This window comes from Notolepis coatsorum, assembly GCF_963971535.1.
Source record: "Notolepis coatsorum genome assembly, chromosome: 1".
Taxonomy (NCBI): Eukaryota; Metazoa; Chordata; class Actinopteri; order Aulopiformes; family Paralepididae; genus Notolepis; species Notolepis coatsorum.
Window position 1 is genome coordinate 127798250 of NC_140165.1, and position 24463 is coordinate 127822712.

Here is a 24463-nt window from a genome sequence, read left to right on the forward strand (position 1 = left end):
TCAGAGTGATCCTGGCTAATTCCATAAAACAGTGCTATGGAGGAATACGTGAATTTTACTAAAAGCGTTGGCGTTGCTCGCCTGGACACGCTACTATTTCCAAATCAAATGTATATAATAGGTATTATGTTTCATCATGAATGCATGAAGGTGGGGGGGGGTGCGCGCGTTTTTTTTATGCTTCGATCGTCACCAATGGCATACGTTCTGGAGTACGTTACACATGGTCGTTGCGATCTATGTGAAATCATGGTTGGATCAAAGCAGGATTGATGTCATATAGTCCTTACCTTCACTAGGAGGTACCCCAAAAAGAATATTCCTATTGTAAATGGCTGCATGACCAAAAAAACTGCGCCCGGAGTGAATTAAACGTAACACCGGGTGTGAAAAAAGGTTTTGAAGGGTGGGTGGCACCTATCAGGATGCGGCTGGCATTGCACTCTAGCGATCTCAGAGTGGTTCCCTATGGTAACCCCGAGGTCCGTGTGAGAGAAATTAATACAAATATCGAATAAAAGAAATAACGTTGAAAACCCGACTATACTCGGGTCTGGCGCTGAACGTTTGGCGAGTTAACCCGACTTTCCTCGGGTATGGTGCTGATTGAGTTAAAGTACAAACTTTGTGAATAATATCTTTATAGTATTATTGTAAGTATAGTAAGTATAAATCGCAACTTATACCCGTATTAGCAAAAAGTAAACTTGTATTGAATTAATGGGTTGTTTGGTTTTAGCAACTACAGAATAATCGGCTAACAAGACAGAAGTTGTGCACATCTACGATCACATCATCAGAACCCTGAGATCAATGTCACTACTCCCATTTTAGGCCGACTAATTCCATGCCAGCTGTGTTAGCTTTGGCTCCAATACGTTTGGGCTCGGGACCAAAGAAAAAACAAGGCTAAAACGTTCCACCGTTGTCACCACAGTTACAAATGAGCACATAAAAGTGTGTGTATATGGTTCTGTGTGAGTGTGTATATGGTTCTGTGTGAGTGTGTGTGTATATGGATGTGTGTGTGTATATTGTTCTGTGTGTGTGTGTGTATGGCTGTGTGTGTGTGTATATGGCTGTGTGTGTGTGGTGTGTGGTGTGTGGTGTGTGTGTGTGTGTGTGTGTGTGTGTGTGTGTGTGTGTGTGTGTGTGTGTGCAAGAGTGTGTATTCACCTGTATCATTGCACTTCCATTTGTCCAGTGACAGAATGGCCCTGGCAGGAGCTAGGAAGGCAAATGCACTGGCCTGGAACAGAGGAAGTCTGGACACACACACAAAATCACAATCACAATCATGAATCACACATGATACAGCCGTAAATAATCACATACCCACGCAACTTGGCTTATAAAAATAAAAGACTAGGCGGCAGCACGGACCAGTGTGAACTCGCAAGGGCAGGTATCCACTGCTACTTGTCATTCATTTGCAAAATTATGATACATTATGTAAAGCAGATATATTAAAGCAAATTGACTATATGAAACGGGAGTTGTAATTACTGGAAACAGCAAAAAAGATAAGGATAGAGGAAATAGGAAAACATGCAATGCTCAAACAACTTTGCCCCATCTATTCATCTATTTCCTACTTAGGCGATGTTGTCAGTAAGAGTCCTTCCTCAGCACAGTCCATGCTGTGTTTCATACTGGAGACGCACAGCTCTGGCTCGTTGGTCACAACACTAACCCTGTAGTGGTAATGGAGCCAAGTCTGTACAAACCCTGAAATAAATGCTGGAACCAAACCCACAGTGCAACCAAAGCCAACAAGTGTTTTTCGAGTAGAAGTGAGTACTTTTTAAAAGGGGAACTATTTGACTATTTCTTTCACTATTTGGGCACTTTTACACAATTCCTGTGAGTTTATTGTAACACCTCTGTAATTTTTTTTTAATTCATTGTTTTGTATTTCTAATCAAGTCCTCAAAAACAGCATTTTTCTACCTCAAGATCTTAAAGGGGAACTATTTTACTATTTCTTTCACTATTTGGGCACTTTTACACAATTCCTGTGAGTCTATGGAACACCTCTGTAATATATATATTTTTTTTTATTCATTGTTTTGTATTTCTAATCAAGTCCTCAAAACAGCATTTTTCTACCTCAAGATTTCGAGCTGTTTTGAGCCTGGGCTCCTAAACCACTGCGCCGGGCCTGCTGAGCGTCATGTTCCCCTGAACATTAACATGCAGCGGTGACTATGTGACATCACATATAGGCACATTTCAAACGACTCAGTTCAGTGAGGGTGAATATTGTGAGAGGAGAATTGGAAGAATGCACCAATATGAGAATTTTGAGACATAGATCATATTAATATAAGTTCACATAGCTAGGAAACAATGCTAAACACTCAAAAAGGCCATTTATAAGATAGTTCCCCTTTAAGCCGTTTTGAGCCTGGGCTCCAACCATGGTGGTAACTGTGTGGAGTGTGTGTGAGTCTCAGCAGAGTCTCATGCAGCTGAGAGTCTCTGACATCACAAATCAGCACATTTTCAGATGACTCAGTTCAGTGAGGGTGAATATTGTGAGAGGAGAATTGGAAGAATGCACCAATATGAGAATTAGAGACATAGATCATATTAATATAAGTCCACATAGCTAGGAAACAATGCTAAACACTGAAAAAGGCCATTTATAAGATAGTTCCCCTTTAAGTTAGATTTGTGGGGAGCAGCTGGGTATCCCAGTATGAAGCACCAGGGCCAGGGGTCCCAATCACCACCTATACTAAGTCTTAGGGTACATCAAAGACAACAGCTCTACTCTTCTTGTTCCTTGCGTTTGTGAGAAAGGAATGATGGTAGATAGAGAGAGAGAAAGAAAAAAAAAGAGCGAGAGAGAGAGAGAAGAGAGAGAGAGAGAGAGAGAGAGAGAGAGAGAGAGAGAGAGAGAGAGAGAGAAGAAACAGGAGAGATAGAGAATTGGTCGGATCGTGACAAAAACACATGGGCGCCCGCCGCCCAGTAACCCTAAAGCCCCTCATCCAACTCACAGGGTCACATGTTGTTTGCTGCAGGTGGAGCCAGCTGTGCACTCATACACACACACACACTTTGGCAGTGACCCACGTGAGTGAGACACACACATGGACGTCCACATCACCTCAACAGTGTGTGTGTGAGTGTGTGTGCTCTGACCTGTAGTACTGGCCTGACACTGTGTCTGTGACTCCCTCCCTCCTTCTCGGCTGTTATTGTCCTACTCTTCTCTCATTTCTCCATCCATCTTTTCCTCATTTCCTCAGTCCTTCCCTCCTCCCCCTCCTTCTGCTCCTCCTGTTTCTTTTTTCTCCATCCTTCCACATTAGGCTGCTATGCCCCGCCTGCCTGTCTGCCTTTTTCCACCCCCCCCCCCCCCCCCCCCCCATCGCTCTTTAAATTCACTTCCCTTTTAGACATCAATCCCCTCGGTTCTTCCAGAGGTTGCCGAGGTGACGGGGGTTGATCTAATTTGCTCCCTGGCATTCTCTCCATCAGGCCCTATCTCTCTCACATTCTCTCCATCAGGCCCTATCTCTCTCACATTCTCTCCATCAGGCCCTATCTCTCTCACATTCTCTCCATCAGGCCCTATCTCTCTCACATTCTCTCCATCAGGCCCTATCTCTCTCACATTCTCTCCATCAGGCCCTATCTCTCTCACATTCTCTCCATCAGGCCCCATCTCTCACATTCTCTCTATCAGGCCCTATCTCTCTCACATTCTCTCCATCAGGCCCTATCTCTCTCACATTCTCTCTATCAGGCCCTATCTCTCACATTCTCTCCATCAGGCCCTATCTCTCTCACATTGTCTCCATCAGGCCCTATCTCTCTCACATTGTCTCCATCAGGCCCTATCTCTCTCACATTGTCTCCACCAGGCCCTATCTCTCTCCCTCTCTCACATTATCTTCATCAGGCCCTATCTCTCTCCCTCTCTCACATTATCTTCATCAGGCCCTATCTCTCTCCCTCTCTCACATTCTCCCCATCAGGCCCTATCTCTCTCCCATTCTCTCCACCAGGCCCCATCTCTCACTCTCTCACATTCTCTCCATCAGGCCCCATCTCTCTCCCTCTCTCACATTATCTCTATCAGGCCCTATCTATATCCCTCTCTCACATTCTCTCCACCAGGCCCCATCTCTCTCCCTCTCTCACATTATCTCTATCAGGCCCTATCTATATCCCTCTCTCACATTCTCTCCATCAGGCCCCATCTCTCTCCCTCTCTCACATTATCTCCATCAGACCCTATCTCTCTACCTCTCACATTCTCTCCATCACAGCCTCTCTCCCTCTCTCACATTCTCTCCATCAGGCCCCATCTCTCTCCCTCTCACATTCTCTCCATCAGGCCCCATCTCTCTCCCTCTCTCACATTCTCTCCATCAGGCCCCATCTCTCTCCCTCTCTCACATTCTCTCCATCAGGCCCCATCTCTCTCCCTCTCCCATTCTCTCCATCACAGCCTCTCTCCCTCTCTCACATTCTCTCCATCAGGCCCAATCTCTCTCCCATTCTCTCCATCACACCCTTTCTCTCCCATTCTCTCCATCACAACCATTCTCTCTCCCTCACACCCTTTCTCTCTCCCTCTCTCGCATTCGCTCCATCATGCTTTCTCTTTCCTTCTATCACTCCCTTTATCTTCCTTCCAATTCACGTTACCCAAGCAACAGCGATACATATCTCTCACTCCAACTCTCCACTCCCCTCTCTGTACTTGTCTGCTAATGTGGACTGAGAGAGAGAGGGGGGGGGGGGGGGGTAGTGGAATAGAAAGAGCCAGAAAGAGAGGGAAAGAGAGAAATGGGGGGGGGGGGGGGGGAGGTAGTGGGATAGAGAGAGAGCTAGAGAGAGAAAGAGGTAGTGGAATAGAAAGAAAGTTAGAGAGAGAGGGCATTCATCCCATAACCCTTCTGAGGTCATTTGAGTTCTCAGTATCTTAAAGTCTACTGGAGGCCGAACATTGAAAGCTGGAATAATGACTATGAAGGCTATATATATATAATGATGTCCAGAGAGGCCAAAATAATTGTGACATTCTTTTTTAATTTAATTTGATCAGAAGTCATGCCAGGACGCCTGGTTTCTCACTGAGAAGAGAGTTTGGATGTACGTGTCTGTGTGTCAGTGTGTCAGTGTGTGTGTCTGTGTGCGTGTGCGTGTGTGTGTGGGGGGGGTAAGTAAACATCAAAGTCTGCCAGGAGGCTATGGGATTATTGGAACAACGGCTTTCTGTGACTTTCTGCATCTCAGAGCTTGTGTCTCTACTGGCGGTGTTTCTTTGGCAGAAAATAGCTGGCAGGATGCTGGGAAGCTCCCAGATGAAAACCCTGCACATGGGTTTTGAATCTATAACATCTATGATCAAATATCATATCACCTTCATGCTAAATACCGTTGTAGGACGATAACCTGTCTAGTACCACCACCACCACCACCACAAAAACACTGTTTTAAATACAAAGCACCTCTATGACCGGTCAGTTATTCACTCACGGTTAACCACTCTGCTCCTGTGTGGCGGATCACGAGCAATGCACTTCACACGTTTCTCATCTATGACACTATGTGTCCTTGTTTATTTATTTGATGAACCATGAATTAAACCAACTGGAGGATGCTGGCCGTTGGCCTGACCCTGGATCAGTTCCATCAGATTGACTTGGTTGTCTGGAAACAAAGTGGCATTGACAGCAGCAGCGCCTTTCTGAAGAACTCAAGACTGATATGCCGCTGTCTCTCTGTGTCCTGAAGATACTAGACAGTATGCCGCTGTCTCTCAGTGTCCTGAAGATACTAGACAGTATGCCGCTGTCTCTCTGTGTCCTGAAGATACTAGACAGTATGCCGCTGTCTCTCTGTGTCCTGAAGATACTAGACAGTATGCTGCCTCTCTCTCTGTGTCCTGAAGATACTAGACAGTATGCTGCTGTCTCTCTGTGTCCTGAAGATACTAGACAGTATGCTGTTGTCTCTCTGTGTCCTGAAGATACTAGACAGTATGCTGCTGTCTCTCTGTGTCCTGAAGATACTAGACAGTATGCTGCTGTCTCTCTCTGTGTCCTGAAGATACTAGACAGTATGCTGCTGTCTCTCTCTGTGTCCTGAAGATACTAGACAGTATGCTGCTGTCTCTCTCTGTGTCCTGAAGATACTAGACAGTATGCTGCTGTCTCTCTGTGTCCTGAAGATACTAGACAGTATGCTGCTGCTGCCTCTCTCTGTGTCCTGAAGATACTAGACAGTATGCTGCCTCTCTCTCTGTGTCCTGAAGATACTAGACAGTATGCTGCTGTCTCTCTGTGTCCTGAAGATACTAGACAGTATGCTGTTGTCTCTCTGTGTCCTGAAGATACTAGACAGTATGCTGCTGTCTCTCTGTGTCCTGAAGATACTAGACAGTATGCTGCTGTCTCTCTCTGTGTCCTGAAGATACTAGACAGTATGCTGCTGTCTCTCTCTGTGTCCTGAAGATACTAGACAGTATGCTGCTGTCTCTCTCTGTGTCCTGAAGATACTAGACAGTATGCTGCCTCTCTCTCTCTGTGTCCTGAAGATACTAGACAGTATGCTGCTGTCTCTCTCTGTGTCCTGAAGATACTAGACAGTATGCTGCTGTCTCTCTGTGTCCTGAAGATACTAGACAGTATGCTGCTGCCTCTCTCTGTGTCCTGAAGATACTAGACAGTATGCTGCTGTCTCTCTGTGTCCTGAAGATACTAGACAGTATGCTGCTGTCTCTCTGTGTCCTGAAGATACTAGACAGTATGCTGCTGCCTCTCTCTGTGTCCTGAAGATACTAGACAGTATGCTGCTGTCTCTCTGTGTCCTGAGTCTGCCTCAGGGCAGCTCTGGCTGCAATTGTAGCTTACCACCACCGGTATGACTGTGTATGAATGAATAATGGACTCTGTGAAGCGCTCTGGGTCTCATGAAGAGCGCTATATAAATCCAAGTCATTATTATTATTATTATTGAAGATACTAGACAGTATGCTGCTGTCTCTGTGTCCTGAAGATACTAGACAGTATGCTGCTGTCTCTCTCTCTGTGTCCTGAATATACTAGACAGTATGCTGTCTCTCTCTCTGTGTCCTGAAGATACTAGACAGTATGCTGCTGCCTCTCTGTGTCCTGAAGATACTAGACAGTATGCTGCCTCTCTCTCTCTGTGTCCTGAAGATACTAGACAGTATGCTGCTGTCTCTCTCTGTGTCCTGAAGATACTAGACAGTATGCTGCTGTCTCTCTGTGTCCTGAAGATACTAGACTTTTTAGTGTCCTGAAAAGCGCCTTATAAATAAAATTCATTATTATTAGGGATGCACCGAATGGGAAATTCTTGGCCGAAACCGATACCGAAAATAGAAAACAGTTGGCCGAAAACCGAAAGGCCGAAAATGATTCATAGAATAGAATTATTTTTTACCAATGTTGTGGAACATTATGATTATGGAAAAATATATGATTATGGCAAAACTTAACTTAAATAATAAATAATCACTATTATGGGTCCATAAAACATTTATTCAGCACTTCTGAATGCATACAGTACATTAATTCCATCGTTTCTCTGGCTGCGCAGCGGACATCTGTGCTCTACTGAGTGCACCTTTCTACAGTATGCTGTTGCCTCTCTCTGTGTCCTGAAGATACTAGACAGTATGCCGCTGTCTCTCTCTGTGTCCTGAAGATACTAGACAGTATGCTGCTCTCTCTCTGTGTCCTGAAGATACTAGACAGTATGCTGCTGTCTCTCTGTGTCCTGAAGATACTAGACAGTATGCTGCTCTCTCTCTGTGTCCTGAAGATACTAGACAGTATGCTGCTCTCTCTCTGTGTCCTGAAGATACTAGACAGTATGCTGCTGTCTCTCTGTGTCCTGAAGATACTAGACAGTATGCTGCTGTCTCTCTCTGTGTCCTGAAGATACTAGACAGTATGCTGCTGCCTCTCTCTGTGTCCTGAAGATACTAGACAGTATGCTGCTGTCTCTCTCTGTGTCCTGAAGATACTAGACAGTATGCTGCTGTCTCTCTCTCTCTCCTGAAGATACTAGACAGTATGCTGTTGCCTCTCTCTCTGTGTCCTGAAGATACTAGACAGTATGCTGCTGCCTCTCTCTCTGTGTCCTGAAGATACTAGACAGTATGCTGCTGTCTCTCTGTGTCCTGAAGATACTAGACAGTATGCTGCTGTCTCTCTGTGTCCTGAAGATACTAGACAGTATGCTGCTGTCTCTCTGTGTCCTGAAGATACTAGACAGTATGCTGTTGCCTCTCTCTGTGTCCTGAAGATACTAGACAGTATGCTGCTGTCTCTCTGTGTCCTGAAGATACTAGACAGTATGCTGCCGTCTCTCTGTGTCCTGAAGATACTAGACAGTATGCTGTTGTCTCTCTCTGTGTCCTGAAGATACTAGACAGTATGCTGCCTCTCTCTGTGTCCTGAAGATACTAGACAGTATGCTGTTGCCTCTCTGTGTCCTGAAGATACTAGACAGTATGCTGCCTCTCTCTGTGTCCTGAAGATACTAGACAGTATGCTGTTGCCTCTCTCTCTCTGTGTCCTGAAGATACTAGACAGTATGCTGCCTCTCTCTGTGTCCTGAAGATACTAGACAGTATGCTGTTGCCTCTCTCTCTCTGTGTCCTGAAGATACTAGACAGTATGCTGCTGTCTCTCTGTGTCCTGAAGATACTAGACAGTATGCTGTTGCCTCTCTCTGTGTCCTGAAGATACTAGACAGTATGCTGCTGCCTCTCTATGTGTGTCCTGGAGATACTAGACAGTATGCTGTCTTTTCTCCTCTCACTGAGGCGTCAGTCAAAGCCACCACTGTCAAAAGAACAGTGTGTGCAAACTGGGTGTGTGCGTGCGTGCGTTTGCGTGCGTGCACACGCACACGATTTTTAACTGAATGAGGTGATTTTTTGCCAATGCTAGCGCTGTAAGTAGGGCATAGTAATGGGATAGACTGAATCACCCGGCGCACGACAGAGAGATTAGGCCTAATAGAAAGATGGCAATGGAGAGATTACCACACCACGCCACCTCCTTCTTTCCCCAGTCATAATACACGCCACACAGACATGACAATGGTTTTCATCAAAACACTGATCCGCGTTGGGGAAGGATAATAGCCAAGGCAACAGGCAATAACACCCAGTCTGAGGTATTTTGACGGGACATTTATGGGATGGCTTTGGCCTTTCGGGTTGAATCAGGTGAAGCATTGATAAGACTGGGAGCCCAACTCAGACCACACAGAGTTGAGCTGAGAGAGAGAGAGGGAGAGAAAGGAAGGGAGGGAGAGACAAGAATGAGGGGAGAGAGAGAGGAGAGGAAAAGAGGGGGGGAGAGAAGGAGAGTGGGAAGGGGGGGGGGGAGAGAGAAGAGAGAGAGAAAGGGAGGGAGGGGAAGGGAGAGAGAGAAAGGGAGGAAGGGAGAAAGACAAGAACGAGGGGGAGAGGGAGAAAGGGAGAGAGGGGGGAGAGGGGTATAGACTATAGAGGGAGAGAGGAAGGGAGAGAGGGAGAGAGAGAGCGAGAGAGAGGGGAGAGAGAGAGGGGGGGGGGGAGAGAGAGGGGGTGGGGGGAGAGTTGGCATCACGTCACAGTGTGAGAGGTGAGTACATTCCAGGACACCAGAACAAGTGTGAGTCTGAAAGTACAGGTCAGGACAGAGTGAGAGAAACACAGGGAGATGGGAGGAGAAACTTCCATGTTTAACTTCACTGTGTTGAGACAAGCTAGGGAACAACCTGCACAGACAACAGAATAACAGTTTACATTTATTCAGATGAGCTAATTATGAGAGGGCGTTTTTGGAGAAGGATGAACTCTTGCTGCCAAAAATAAGAACTTTGTTCTTTGTTATGAGACTGGCCGGCAATTATGTGGCAGTGAGACACCGAATCCGGATCGGAGCCCAGGGATGGTGTAATAGTTATTATGACCCCCCTCCTCTGGGACCACATGCAGTAGGCCCTGCTGGTCTAGGATCAAATGCCAGATCCTTCCCAGTTGTGTTTTTCCATGCCGTCAGCTTCACTTACTGCTGTCTCAATTGACCATATTCACACGACGGGCATTTTGATCTTATGTCATGGTCAGGTTGGGATTTCATGGAAAGGAAGAAGGTCGACTAAGACCAAACCAACTAATTAAATCGACTAGAAGGGGACAGTCCTAACAGTTATTTAGTAGCAGGAGAGGACAGCCCTAACAGTTATTTAGTAGCAGGAGAGGACAGTCCTAACAGTTATTTAGTAGCAGGAGAGGACAGTCCTAACAGTTATTTAGTAGCAGGAGAGGACAGCCCTAACAGTTATTTAGTAGCAGGAGAGGACAGTCCTAACAGTTATTTAGTAGCAGGAGAGGACAGACCTAACAGTTATTTAGTAGCAGGAGGGGACAGTCCTAACAGTTATTTAGTAGCAGGAGGGGACAGACCTAACAGTTATTTAGTAGCAGGAGGGGACAGTCCTAACAGTTATTTAGTAGCAGGAGAGGACAGTCCTAACAGTTATTTAGTAGCAGGAGAGGACAGTCCTAACAGTTATTTAGTAGCAGGAGGGGACAGTCCTAACAGTTATTTAGTAGCAGGAGAGGACAGTCCTAACAGTTATTTAGTAGCAGGAGAGGACAGTCCTAACAGTTATTTAGTAGCAGGAGAGGACAGTCCTAACAGTTATTTAGTAGCAGGAGAGGACAGTCCTAACAGTTATTTAGTAGCAGGAGGGGACAGTCCTAACAGTTATTTAGTAGCAGGAGAGGACAGACCTAACAGTTATTTAGTAGCAGGAGAGGACAGTCCTAACAGTTATTTAGTAGCAGGAGAGGACAGTCCTAACAGTTATTTAGTAGCAGGAGGGGACAGTCCTAACAGTTATTTAGTAGCAGGAGGGGACAGGCCTAACAGTTATTTAGTAGCAGGAGAGGACAGTCCTAACAGTTATTTAGTAGCAGGAGGGGACAGTCCTAACAGTTATTTAGTAGCAGGAGAGGACAGTCCTAACAGTTATTTAGTAGCAGGAGAGGACAGTCCTAACAGTTATTTAGTAGCAGGAGAGGACAGTCCTAACAGTTATTTAGTAGCAGGAGAGGACAGTCCTAACAGTTATTTAGTAGCAGGAGAGGACAGTCCTAACAGTTATTTAGTAGCAGGAGAGGACAGGCCTAACAGTTATTTAGTAGCAGGAGAGGACAGTCCTAACAGTTATTTAGTAGCAGGAGAGGACAGTCCTAACAGTTATTTAGTAGCAGGAGAGGACAGTCCTAACAGTTATTTAGTAGCAGGAGGGGACAGTCCTAACAGTTATTTAGTAGCAGGAGGGGACAGTCCTAACAGTTATTTAGTAGCAGGAGAGGACAGTCCTAACAGTTATTTAGTAGCAGGAGAGGAGACAGTCCTAACAGTTATTTAGTGGCAGGAGAGGACAGACCTAACAGTTATTTAGTAGCAGGAGAGGACAGTCCTAACAGTTATTTAGTAGCAGGAGAGGACAGTCCTAACAGTTATTTAGTAGCAGGAGAGGACAGTCCTAACAGTTATTTAGTAGCAGGAGAGGACAGTCCTAACAGTTATTTAGTAGCAGGAGAGGACAGTCCTAACAGTTATTTAGTAGCAGGAGGGGACAGTCCTAACAGTTATTTAGTAGCAGGAGAGGACAGTCCTAACAGTTATTTAGTAGCAGGAGAGGAGACAGTCCTAACAGTTATTTAGTGGCAGGAGAGGACAGACCTAACAGTTATTTAGTAGCAGGAGAGGACAGTCCTAACAGTTATTTAGTAGCAGGAGAGGACAGTCCTAACAGTTATTTAGTAGCAGGAGAGGACAGTCCTAACAGTTATTTAGTAGCAGGAGAGGACAGTCCTAACAGTTATTTAGTAGCAGGAGAGGAGACAGTCCTAACAGTTATTTAGTAGCAGGAGGAGACAGTCCTAACAGTTATTTAGTAGCAGGAGAGGACAGTCCTAACAGTTATTTAGTAGCAGGAGGGGACAGTCCTAACAGTTATTTAGTAGCAGGAGAGGACAGTCCTAACAGTTATTTAGTAGCAGGAGGGGACAGTCCTAACAGTTATTTAGTAGCAGGAGGGGACAGTCCTAACAGTTATTTAGTAGCAGGAGGGGACAGTCCTAACAGTTATTTAGTAGCAGGAGAGGACAGTCCTAACAGTTATTTAGTAGCAGGAGAGGACAGTCCTAACAGTTATTTAGTAGCAGGAGGGGACAGTCCTAACAGTTATTTAGTAGCAGGAGGGGACAGTCCTAACAGTTATTTAGTAGCAGGAGAGGACAGTCCTAACAGTTATTTAGTAGCAGGAGAGGACAGTCCTAACAGTTATTTAGTAGCAGGAGGGGACAGTCCTAACAGTTATTTAGTAGCAGGAGAGGACAGTCCTAACAGTTATTTAGTAGCAGGAGAGGACAGTCCTAACAGTTATTTAGTAGCAGGAGGGGACAGTCCTAACAGTTATTTAGTAGCAGGAGAGGACAGTCCTAACAGTTATTTAGTGGCAGGAGGGGACAGTCCTAACAGTTCCTTGGACAGATCTTAGGTAACAATATGTCGTAAGTCTGTTGCCTTAGACCCGGTTTACAGGCTGTTGTTGGTATTTTCCATAAAAACAAATGTTCCAAACTGCCCTGTTCAAGCTCTTCCTTAAGTGCTGAGTAACACCCATGCCGATACTGAGGTTGTAAAGAAAAAGCACACAAGCCAAGTTCTAACACCCACAAGCACAAACCCACAGACACTTAAGAGTGACATGAAGAGGGAGTGCGATTATAGAATGAACCTCACTTGACAATGACGATTGTCCTTGAGTGGTACTTATAATGGAGAAATAGAGAGAGAGAAAGAGAGAGAGAGAGAGAGAGAACAGAATGTACAGCCTACACAGCTGTGCAGAAAACCAATAGCTTCCCCACTTTCAACACAACCTTCTCAATAGCAGCCAAACGTTTCCCCAATGATGCTCTCACTGACCCAGTAATAGTTGACTCACGTATCTCAAGCCCCGCCCTCAAAATGTGTATGTTCAATTTGTCATTATATGCAGTTGCGTGCATGTCAAGTGTGTGTGTGTGTTTCAATGTGTCTGTGTGTTTTAGTTTAGTTCATCAGGATCCTCATTAGCTACCTACCCTTAGTAGCAGCTAGTCTTCCTAGGGTCCACAGAACATCACAGAACCCACACCAGATCCTGACACCACATCACCCCAGTCCTGGACCTCCACTGGCTTCCCGTCTCCCACCAGATCAATGATAAAAAAAATCCTGGACCTGCCCTACAAACCCCCCCCCCACCTCCCATATCTCACAGACCTCTCCCCCTCACAGCCCCTCAGCTCCCAGGCTCTTCTGGAACTTCCTCCCCAATCTCACCTCAAGACCCATATCTTCTCCTCTGCCTTCTCTTAGCCCTCCCCTCCATCGCTGTGTGTTTGCGTTATGCTCGCCTGTGGTTCGTCTTACTACCCTATCTGCTCCCGGCTGCCCTTGGGGGGGGGGGAAGGACAACGGGATGGGTCAAGTGCAGAGATATATTTCATCGGCGACCCAATGCATGTGTGTGTGTGTTCCTGTGTGTCGCCCATCTCACATGTGTGTGTTAAACTGCATGACAAATAAAGACTTCTTCTTCTTCTTCTTCTTCTACCCTTTTGCCCCTCCATGTAAAGTGACTGAGTTATAGAAAAGCGCTGTGTAAATCTAAAGTATTATTATTATTATAATTATTATTATTATTACTACATGATGACAGTGATGCGTGTACTGTACCTGCAGCCCAGAGTGGTCTGCAGCAGGGTGGTGATGCCCACGCAGAAGAAGATGGTTCCTATCAGCTGACTGGTGGCCCACTGGTCAAAGCCCACACACATGGCCTCTGCCAGCAGGAAGGGCACTGCGATGGTGCCGCTGAAACACGTCAGGTAGTGCTGGAGAAGACATGGACCACAGGAGGGAGCCAGTGAGTCAAATGGTAAATGGCTGCATTTATATAGTGCTTTTATCCAAAGCGCTTTACAATTTGTTCCTCACATTCACCCATTCCGACACACACACGGCGACCATGCAAGGCGCAAACCTGCTCATCATCAGGAGCAATTAGGGGTTAAGTGTCTTGCTCAAGGACACTTCGACACGCTGCCCGGAAGGAGCGGGAATCAAACTGGGAACCTCCGGATTACCAGACGACTGCTCTATCTCCCGAGCCACTGTCGCCCCACAATAATATGTATATATTAGGGCTGCGTTAATAACGTATTAACGCAAATGCGTATTAACAACACATTTTGTTCATGCATAGCACACATTTTTTGTACATTCAGTCATACCAGTTCATACATCAAGAAAAACAGTCATTTTGGTGACAGACTTCTTCAGACAAACATTTCAGAGTACATTTTAATTATTGACATGCACATTTCTTGTGTGTATGCATCAATATACAGTAAATATGCACCAATATGCCCAGACAATGACAATACCCTCTCACATGGTACTGTGTAAGAGGGTGAGAGAGAGAACTTCAATTCTCAGGAGAGTGACACTGTTTTCATTCCACATAGTAGAAGGCAATGTTTTTGTGACCCTTTATTTTTCACCATGTGAGGCTGGACACAATTACATTGTGTGATTCGCTTTAGAAGTGCGAGGGATCCAGGAAATTATCTGTGATAAATGGAAAATATAGTTTACCAATGCACCTGTTGTACAATGTGCCTATTGTTGTGATGCATTTAGGTCCATCCTTTGGTTTTAATGCTTAGGGGATTTTTTAGTGAACCTTATAAGAGTAAAGTAGGACACTACATTGTGAGAGTACTCATATTACTGAATAATGTTACATTTAGCAGGTCAATATGGCCTGTTGTTGCCTATTGGGCTTGTTGCCATGTTCTGATTATTTTCAACAAACGACTTTATGCTAAATACAGTACCTTTGCTTTTCGGGACAATATTTGTCATTTTGGTTATTTATTTGATTTAATAAACACACATTTGCATAGAGCAAGCATATCTGTCCACTCCTATGTTGATAAGAGTATTAAACATTCAAAAATTAACCCTTTAACCTGTTATGCCCTATTTTGAGAAAATGACATGTTCTTGGTATCTACGGACATCTATGGACCTCAGGGAATGTATTTTCAGAAATATTGTGTCTGTTACTATGCTTGGGTAAATTGTAATGAACCAAATGAGAATATAAATTATTATTCGTTTTCTTTTTCATCTTTGACAGTGAATAACACCATGCTAACATTGACCAAAAGTGAAAAAAGCCACTGAGCTCATTGAGAAAAATCGAGGCAAATTAATAAAGGGCAGATGATTTACAGGGTTTTTTGTAGATACAGTACTGAATTTTGCCATCCGGACACATTCAATATGAAATATGAATATAGAATATCAGGCCTATAAATTACCTGGCCAAGTCATACATTCAGATTCAAATTCAGATTCCTTTAATAAGCCACAGTAACCACATTGGTAATTGTTTCAGTGTTACAGAGTATGCATTTTTCCATACATTTTCTTTTCACATAACAGCAACAAGAGACACAGGACAAAGACAGTGCAGTGAAGGATTAATCATCATTTGAATAAATATATATATATAAAGTGTAAAGTATAAATTTAAAGTGCAGAGTTCCAGGTCAGCCCAAACACGGATACATCCATGGATCGGCCCAAATCTCCACTTTCCAATGGCCGAGTTAAATCTGGATTTAGTACCACCAGGCGCCCGTTACAGGGCAGCAAAGACCGTGAATGAAATCTACTGTAAGTACAGTTACTTTTGTATACTGTCTATAGCTCCGCCATTTTTTTATCAGATTGAGACGCGTTTTCTTTGCTCGACGTTCACAGAAAGGTAAAGAAACAATATACGTTGTTATTGGCAATAACATTGAGATTTGTTCGACCCGTGACCTGCAGCTTTGACTGCGGCTGATGTGAGCTGGGTAGTGTAGTTTTATGAAATGTTGACGTCCATCGAAAGCCCTGGGTCCTCACGTCTAAATCATACGGTTTCCGATTCAATGCGCAAAGATTTCTATAAGCTCATACTTAAAATCATTGCTAAAAAATATATATACACTTTGACTGCTGTTTTGATAGAGTTAGGGTCTTTACTCTTAGCTACATTTGAAAAACACAACATCACTTAATACGGACTGTATTGATCTATTTATGACCTGAAATAAATCTCGGCCCAGTTTGCAACTAGATGATGTAAAGAGTTAAAGCCTTATTTCGGTCTCTGGGATAATCAAGTTCACCTCGTACCTTGCACCTCAAACCAGGCCCTCATCTCTCTCCTCAGGAATTTCAATGTTTATACACATTCCTCCCATAATCTCTTCTTGAAGATGGCTACTTAAAATGCTAAAAAACGGGTTGGATGACTTACCTGTAGGCCCAAAAAGACACACAGGTACCAGGGTGGGGTGTCTTCAATGGTGTAAATCATGTCCATCTTCCTGGCATCCACACTGTCTGTACTGTCCAACGTCTCTGACATGGAGCTCTACACACACACACACACACACACACACACACTAAAGATTAGCAGGATGAACCACATGAAAATGTTTGATACTTTCAAGTTTAAGTTCAGAGCAGGCAAGATGGTACAATCTCCACAAACTGCTGAAACTCCACATTGGGTATTGCCCTTTTATAGGAAAACATTGTCTATTTATTGTCCAATGAAAATACAAATATGTGAGGTCATTTTGACACGTAAACTTCCAGAAGATTCTCAAGAAGGGAGGAGAGTCAGGCCTGACCTTGCACACATATAACCCTCTTGACCGGTCAATAAAAGTCTAGCCAAAAAGAGAGACTAGCAGTGCGCATTCTTATCATTTCACAGCTGTAGCCAAGCTCACAGCTCATTCCAAGAGTACAAGCTTGCCTCTGCTCCAAACTGTGAAGGTAACTTACTCAACTTGTCACAGCCTTTTCATTTAAGAGCTAGACAGAAGGGTTCATTAATGCGTGCGACTGATGTAGGACATGATTAAAAACGTTCTGTTCGTTGTACATGACATTTGAACCCATTCATAAATCTCTGGGATTTTTCAACTCTTCCCACTGGACCTGAAAAAGAAATGCCCTGTGGGATCAGACGTCACTGGCATCTCCCATAGGACTGACAGGCTTTAGGATAACAGGGCCCATTAGAGTATGACTCATAGCATGACTCAATGGTCTGTAGATCAATTAACAGCTGAGGGGGAACCGTGCCCCCAGGCGGAGAGGAGAGAGAGAGAGAGAGACACGTGATGAGAAAAAGACAGACAAATATGAGTTACCTCACTCTCACATGGAGAAAAGTGCAGAGTCACTGTGACAGAGTGAACAAGATGAAAGGAGGAGAGGGAGAGAATAGTGGAAGGGTGGGAGTGAACAAGTGATTCATAATATGGTGAAAGAGGTTAAAGAGGAAGTGATATTTACACACCAACCCGTCCATCTACATTTGTTGCACACACATCCACATGCACACACCCACTTTAAACACTTACTTTTTTTTTGTATTATTATCTTTTCCCCCCTCCTTTTTTCCGATTTTTCTCCCATCCCACTGTTAGTCGTTATGCCAATTCCCAACCCCCTTCCTGGTTGTTGCGCACCCCCCCCTACTGTTGGTCCGGGAGGCCGGAGACTGTCACATGCTTTCCTCCGACACATGTGCAGCCAGCCTGGCAGCGCAGATTCTCACCGGGAGAGTAACGTGTGGAAGGTCACACTACCTTTCTCCAGATCCTACCCTCGCTGTGCAGGCGCCCCGACCGAACTGTAGGGGTCGCTGTCCACAACGCCCAGGACCCACCCACGGCTTCCCACCCCCTAACTCAGCCAAACGAGTTAGTATAGCGATCAGCCCAAGCCAAGGCAATGCTGACTCTCCGGGAGTCGAGACAAACACTCACCTTTAACATTCACTTTAGACACTTTAAACACTACCTCTTAACTCAGTGGTTCTCAACTGGTCTAGCCTCGGGACCCAACATTTTCCTTAGTCATTAAGTCGCGACCCAAATTTTTTAACCACGATGATTTATTTAAAAAAAAATTGCAGTAATACACAATCTTTCATGCACTGCTAAAAACATGAAATAAAACCCAATGAAATAAAATAATAATAAATATATGCTTCTTAGCAGATTTATTAGCTTAACATAACAGACCTATAAGTTTGGGGGAACTAATGGGATAACTGGGGTTGCAACAAAAGTGCAACTAGGGCTAAAAACTAGGGATGCTCGATATTGGCTTTTTTACCGATACCGATATACCGATATTGTCCCAACTCTTAATTTCCGATACCGATATCAACCGATATCACATTTTAATGCCGACATCGGCAGGCCGATAATATCGGACATCATTTCTATAGAAATGTATAAAAAAAAATTATAAATCTTTTGAAAACCGATACTTTCCGATATCATATTTGAATGCCGATATCGGCCAATAATATCGGTAGGCCGATAATATCGGACATCCCTACTAAAAACCCAATGAAATAAAATAATAATAATACATAATTATGCTTCTTAGCAGACTTCTTAGCTTAACATAACAGACCTACAGTAAGTTTGGGGGAACTAATGGGATAACTGGGGTTGCAACAAAAGTGCAACTAGGGCTAAAAACCCAATGAAATAAAATAATAAATAATAATAAATAATATATCCTTCTTAGCAGACTTCTTAGCTTAACATCACAGGGAACTAATGGGATAACTGGGGATGTTGTTTGCTCCTGACAAGAGTCTCAAAGTCTGGGGTGATGGTAGACAAAGCAACTCTGAGGTCATGCTCAATGTCCAATCTGTTCCTCTGCTTTGTCTTCAGCTGGACCAGAGCTGAGAAGCCACTTTCACAAAGATAGGTAGTGCAAATATCTTTTATAATTTTCTTTTTTTTAAATTATATATTTTTTTGTACACACACATCCGCGACCCACTCAAAATGGCCCTGCGACCCACTTTTGGGTCGCGACCCACCAGCTGAGAAACACTGTCTTAACTCATTGAACGTCCAAAACGAGTATACTCGTTTTTTTCCTTCAATTATATTATTATTATTATACTAAATAGTCAGCCGGACCTTCTTGTGTGATCCTGGTAGCTCTGAGTGAATTAGAATTGAAATGATGATCGAATCCCGATAGGTGGCAGTATCGACCTACCTTTTGAACTGGGCTAGTTTACTGTGCGCCGCTAGCGGAACCTATCTATGAGTGGACAACTTGTGTCGTCCAGTTCTGTGTTTTTGAGCTAACGCTAAAACAAATGTTGAGATTGTTGGTGAACAACTAACTTTAGGTTTGTTTTAACGTTAGCTAATGTTAGATGCAGCTACAGGCAATCGACGATGATGAGGAAGCGTCAAAGCCGTATATAATAGAATAGCCCTGTGGTGCGTAATGTGTGTTGTAGCTATGTTATACATTCTGAATGGCATTAACGTTAGTTGGGTAAGGTCATTGTATTTAGTTGGTTAGCTATTTAGCTAATGTTGATAGCATTGAATAGCATCAACGCTAGCTGGCTACAACGAATTCTCACAAGCTGGCATCGTAAAAAAAGTGCGCCCTAGTAAATAATTTAAGATAGTTTAAATAATTTAAGATAGTTTTCTCATAGCCGTGAGTAATCGATCAATCACGCCCACCCCTACCCCAGACTAGTGTTGTCAAAAATATCGAAGTATCGATACATACCGATACTGAATATTTAAAACGGTTTCGATACTCATTTCCCGAAATACCGATACTTTCTGCAGTATCGATACCAGCTGGCTTGCTCCCGCAAGTTGTTGACAGACAGACACGCTGCTGTCCTCCTCCTCCTCAGAGACCAACAGACACAAGCTGCTGCAGCCTCCTCCCCCTCACAGACGCGTCAGACCTGTCTTCAGTTTGTAAACAAAGCTATTAGCTAACGTTAGCTAGTCCATTAGCTCCGTCCGTTAGCTCCGTTAGCTTATGCTAGCTAGCTGGCCACCTTTATAATTACTTCATGGAAACAGAGCAACGTCAAGCCGAGCCCACCCACACTACACCAGTACACGCATGAACTCGACACAACGCTACCCCGTTTCCAACGTTAGGTAGAGCCCATCCATACTACACTAGTACACGCATGAACTCGACACGCTACCCCGTTTCCAACGTTAGGTAGAGCCCATCCATACTACACCAGTACACGCATGAACTCGACACAAGGCTACCCCGTTTCCAACGTTAGGTAGAGCCCATCCATACTACACTAGTACACGCATGAACTCGACACAACGCTACCCCGTTTCCAACGTCAGGTCGAGCCCATCCATACTACACTAGTACAAAACTAGAAAGGTGCGCTCAGTAGGTGGCAGTCACACATTTCTTCTCACTTTTTAAAACAAGGGTTTTAAAAGTGTATTTATCTTCTCGTATAGTACCAGAGAGAAGCTGAGGAGAATCAACCAGCAACAAAAGCAAAATTTGTTAAAAAAATAAAAAAATATAATTATTATTTTAATTTTTTTGGTATCGAAATGGTATCGAAGTATCGATACTTGTCAAGGTATCGTATCGAAGTCGAAATTCCAGTATCGTGACAACACTACCCCAGACTAGAGCCAACTATAACGTTGTGCAATGGCAATCTCCTAGAGAGCGAACTATTGGAGATTATTATGAAGAGGACAAACGGTGACGATCCATCCATAACATAAAATGTGTTTTCACCAGACTATGCTGAATGAAGAAGCAAAGAGGATGATTCTCTTTTGAAATGTGGATGCTGAGGAAGATGCTGAAGATAACATGGAAGGATAAGATCAAGAATGAGGAGGTACTGAGAAGAGCGGTGTCACGTTTTAGACTCGGATACGTGAAAGTTGTAATAAGATATTTAAAGATAAAAGAGATGAAACACTTTTGAGGGTATTTATTATAAAAAGTGAATAAGCAAGGTATGTGTGTCTTTTTTTAATTTTATTATCTTTTCCCCCCACCTTCTTTTTCCGATTTTTCTCCCATCCCACCCTTCCTGGTTGTTGCGCACTTTCCCCTACTGTTGGTCCGGGAGGCCGGAGACTGTCACATGCTTTCCTCCGACACATGTGCAGCCAGCCGGCAGCCAGCCTGGCCGCGCAGATTCTCACTGGGAGAGTGTAACGTGTGGGAGGCCGCACTACCTCTCTCCAGATCCTACCCTCGCTGAGCAGGCGCCCCGACCGAACTGTAGGGGTCACTGTCCACAACGCCCAGGACCCACCGGCCAGCTTTCCCACCCTCTAATACTGCCAATTGTATTAGTGTGAACGGCCAGCCAAGCTGGTGACAACTAGGGATGCACGATATTGATTTTTTGACACCGATAACTTTGTGCTCCTCAAGCCGATATTTATTGTATTATAATATTTTTTCTAACTGTATATATATATATATTTTTTTATCATTGAGTATTTATAAGCTCCGACGTCATCGGTACTGCTATCGGTACTCGAGAAATTATGGAGTTTTTTTTTGAGGAATTTAAACGTCGCAAACTAATCTTGTTGGCAGTTGTCTATATCTCTCCTGCCTGTGTCTCTGCCTGCGCGGGGAGCTCTGTGCTCTCTGCCTGCTGTGCTCTCTCCGCTCTTCCCCTCCCACACACACACACGGACACGGGTGCTGCGCTGCCGAGTACAGACCGCTCTGCTCTCATAATGGCGGACAAAACGAAATGTTCAAAAGTCTGGGTCTATTTTACTAAAGTCGATGCTGACAACGCTCGTTGCCACAAGTGCAACAAGACATTTGCCAGTAATGTATAAGCGCTGGTACTTGTCAATGTGGCTGGCGGGGAGATAACGTTAGCTCCGAGTAGAGTAATGGCTGACAATCCGGAGGTAAATAAACGAACGAGAGCTTCTGATTGGTGGTAAGAAGAAGAGGTGGGTGCAAGCCATGGGACGTAATTGGCAGATCGACTGTCTGTCTCCGAATGTAACGTGACTACGTCACAGCCAAGAAAGGGAGCGCTGGATTTGTGAAAAACTCCCTGTTCCTAAACCACACGCTATCAGTTTTACCACAGTACTGGCAAAATGGGAGGAGGCTATAATAAAAACAAGCGCCCTTCATCCAAATCCACCCACACCGGATTTCTTTTAACCAAAAAATGTATTATATGTTATCGGAGCTATCAATAACGTTATCGAGTTTACCAACACACGGGCATCGATCACGAGGACGTCCCACGTTAACCTATGTGGACGTACTCAGGAGAGATGTGGGAACAGAAAGCACCGGCGAGCTAGCCAGATGCATGGAGGATCGGGATGACTGGAAGCACCGATGGAGGGCCCGTCCGAGGACGACCTAGATAGAGATAGATAGTTTATCGGGATGACGTCATAATTGCTGATATCGGCCCGATAATTATCGGCCCGATAATTATCGTGCATCCCTAGTGACAACGCCGGGAGCTGGATTCGAACCCGCGAACCCAGCATCTCCGGCGTTGGTGACAAACGCAATCTCCGCTACGCCACCTCACGCCACGTCAGGGTGCTCTTTATTAGTGACCCCATAGTCCAGTGTGTATGTGGTCTCTGTCCTGAGTGCATGTCGTGTGTCTTGTGTATTGGTATGTCTGCCGTGCATGAGTGCGTGGTACGCACATTTACGTGCACATATGTGCGTGTCTGTGTGTCTTTATCGATAACGGTCTGTGATTGATGGAGAGTGTGGTATTTGACCAGTATCTGACCGGGGTTTTATAATCCCTTGGCTAGTCGTATATTAGTGACTTGTGGCATTTTGTGACAATGAGTTGAATTATTTGATCTGGGCTAATCTGGTGAGATCCCTCACCAAAGGTTCTAATGGACTTAAGTGGATGCAAATGGATGTATCTAACCTTTTGATCTGGTCTGGAGCTTTGCCAGATGCAGCCGTGTCCAGCGTGGTTTATTTGTTATTTGAGTGAAGGGGGAGGGATGTGCTTGGAGCTCTTGCTCTGGCCTATGTGTTGTGTAATTTAGAATCGTCTATTGTCTTAATTCAGTATTATTTATCAGTGGGTATGCAAGGAGGACGGGTGCTGGAGAGGTTGAAGAAGAGAAAGATGGAGTTGTGCGGGCACGTGCCGAGAGGATCCAGCGGGGAGATGTTCAAGAATGTGGTGATGGGGAATGTGGATGGAAAGAGAGGAAGTGGAAGACCAAGAAGAGGCTGGGTAGACGACGTCCGTGATTAGAGTGGAGTGAGAGGCGGAGTCACGAAGTTGGAGAGAAGAAGTGGGGAAGAAATGGGTTGGAGAGTGATAGGCAACCTTCGGAACGAAGAAGCCACCTGATGATGATGATGTTCTAGTATTTTCAAACAGGCTGTTCGGATGTAACGTTAACGTTATCTGTTGGGTGCTGCCAGAGCCAACTAACGTTATTTATTGTTCCTGTTCTGACTCAGACACTTCAGAGCAAGAGTAGACAGGGTTTTGGTGGACCTGCTGACAAAGGTAACGTCTATTTTACCGAACCCCATCATAAAACATGCCTTTGTAATGATCCCAGCGTCAGAAAATGAGTCCACGAGGGACCCCCCCCCATGGTGGTTTTGTGAATAGAACTATTCTAATATGGTCATGTTTACCTTTGACCTGGAAATAATATAGGTGTCAGGCGAGCAACCCGCACAAAATGCGCTTGCTGCACAGAAAACAAGTAATATCTTGCATTCCAGGAAACGAGACTGGATTATTTTGAAACGGGACGGGTTTTAGCCTGGGATTGCGCAGCAATGAAGGTATGTAGACATGAACGGTTTGTTCCCTGTTGGAGTATAAATATTGCCTTTCAAATGAGCCATACTATTGTCTCCATAGCTATAATATAGAATATACGATGGGTCTTAGGGCTGGGCGATATGGCCTAAATATGATATCACGATATTTTCTGACCTTTCGGCGATACACGATACACATCACGATGTTTTTCTTTTTTACCCCAAACGATTCATTATGAGGCTTACCAAGACAGTATTTGAGTTTGCAAGCTAACATTAAAGACAAAATAAAATACCCATGCATTTAGCATTTTTATATTATATATTAGATTTAGATTATTGGATTATTAGATTATAATATATTGCATATATTTAGCAATGAGATATTATATGATTTAGATATGAAATATGATGAATTGAAAATGGGGGACCCTGATGTAAACAAGACAAACGTCTTTCTCTGGTCTGCATCCCCTTAACAATTGTATGTATTGAGCTGTACTGTACCCATTCTGCAATATGTCAATAAAGTTTTAAATCAATCAATCAATCAATCAATCAATAGCATTTTAATGAAACTACTGTATATTTGTATGTCTCTAAATGTTTTGATGTATTGAAAATGGAGGACCCTTATGTAAAAAAGCCGAAAGTATTTTTCT

The 24463-nt window shown here is 44.1% G+C and overlaps 1 protein-coding gene across 1 annotated transcript in view; it reads right to left on the bottom strand.

Moving 5' to 3' along the window:
- The window catches only part of slc23a2 (solute carrier family 23 member 2), a 68748-nt gene that overhangs the window by 24527 nt on the left and 19758 nt on the right, over positions 1 to 24463 (bottom strand). Inside the window, exons 2-4 of the mRNA XM_084330735.1 lie at positions 16435 to 16551; positions 13794 to 13951; positions 1177 to 1265 (exon numbers count right to left, since the gene is read on the bottom strand). Coding sequence (XP_084186861.1) covers positions 1177 to 1265; positions 13794 to 13951; positions 16435 to 16551 — 364 coding nt within the window. The remainder of the gene's footprint in view (positions 1 to 1176; positions 1266 to 13793; positions 13952 to 16434; positions 16552 to 24463) is intronic.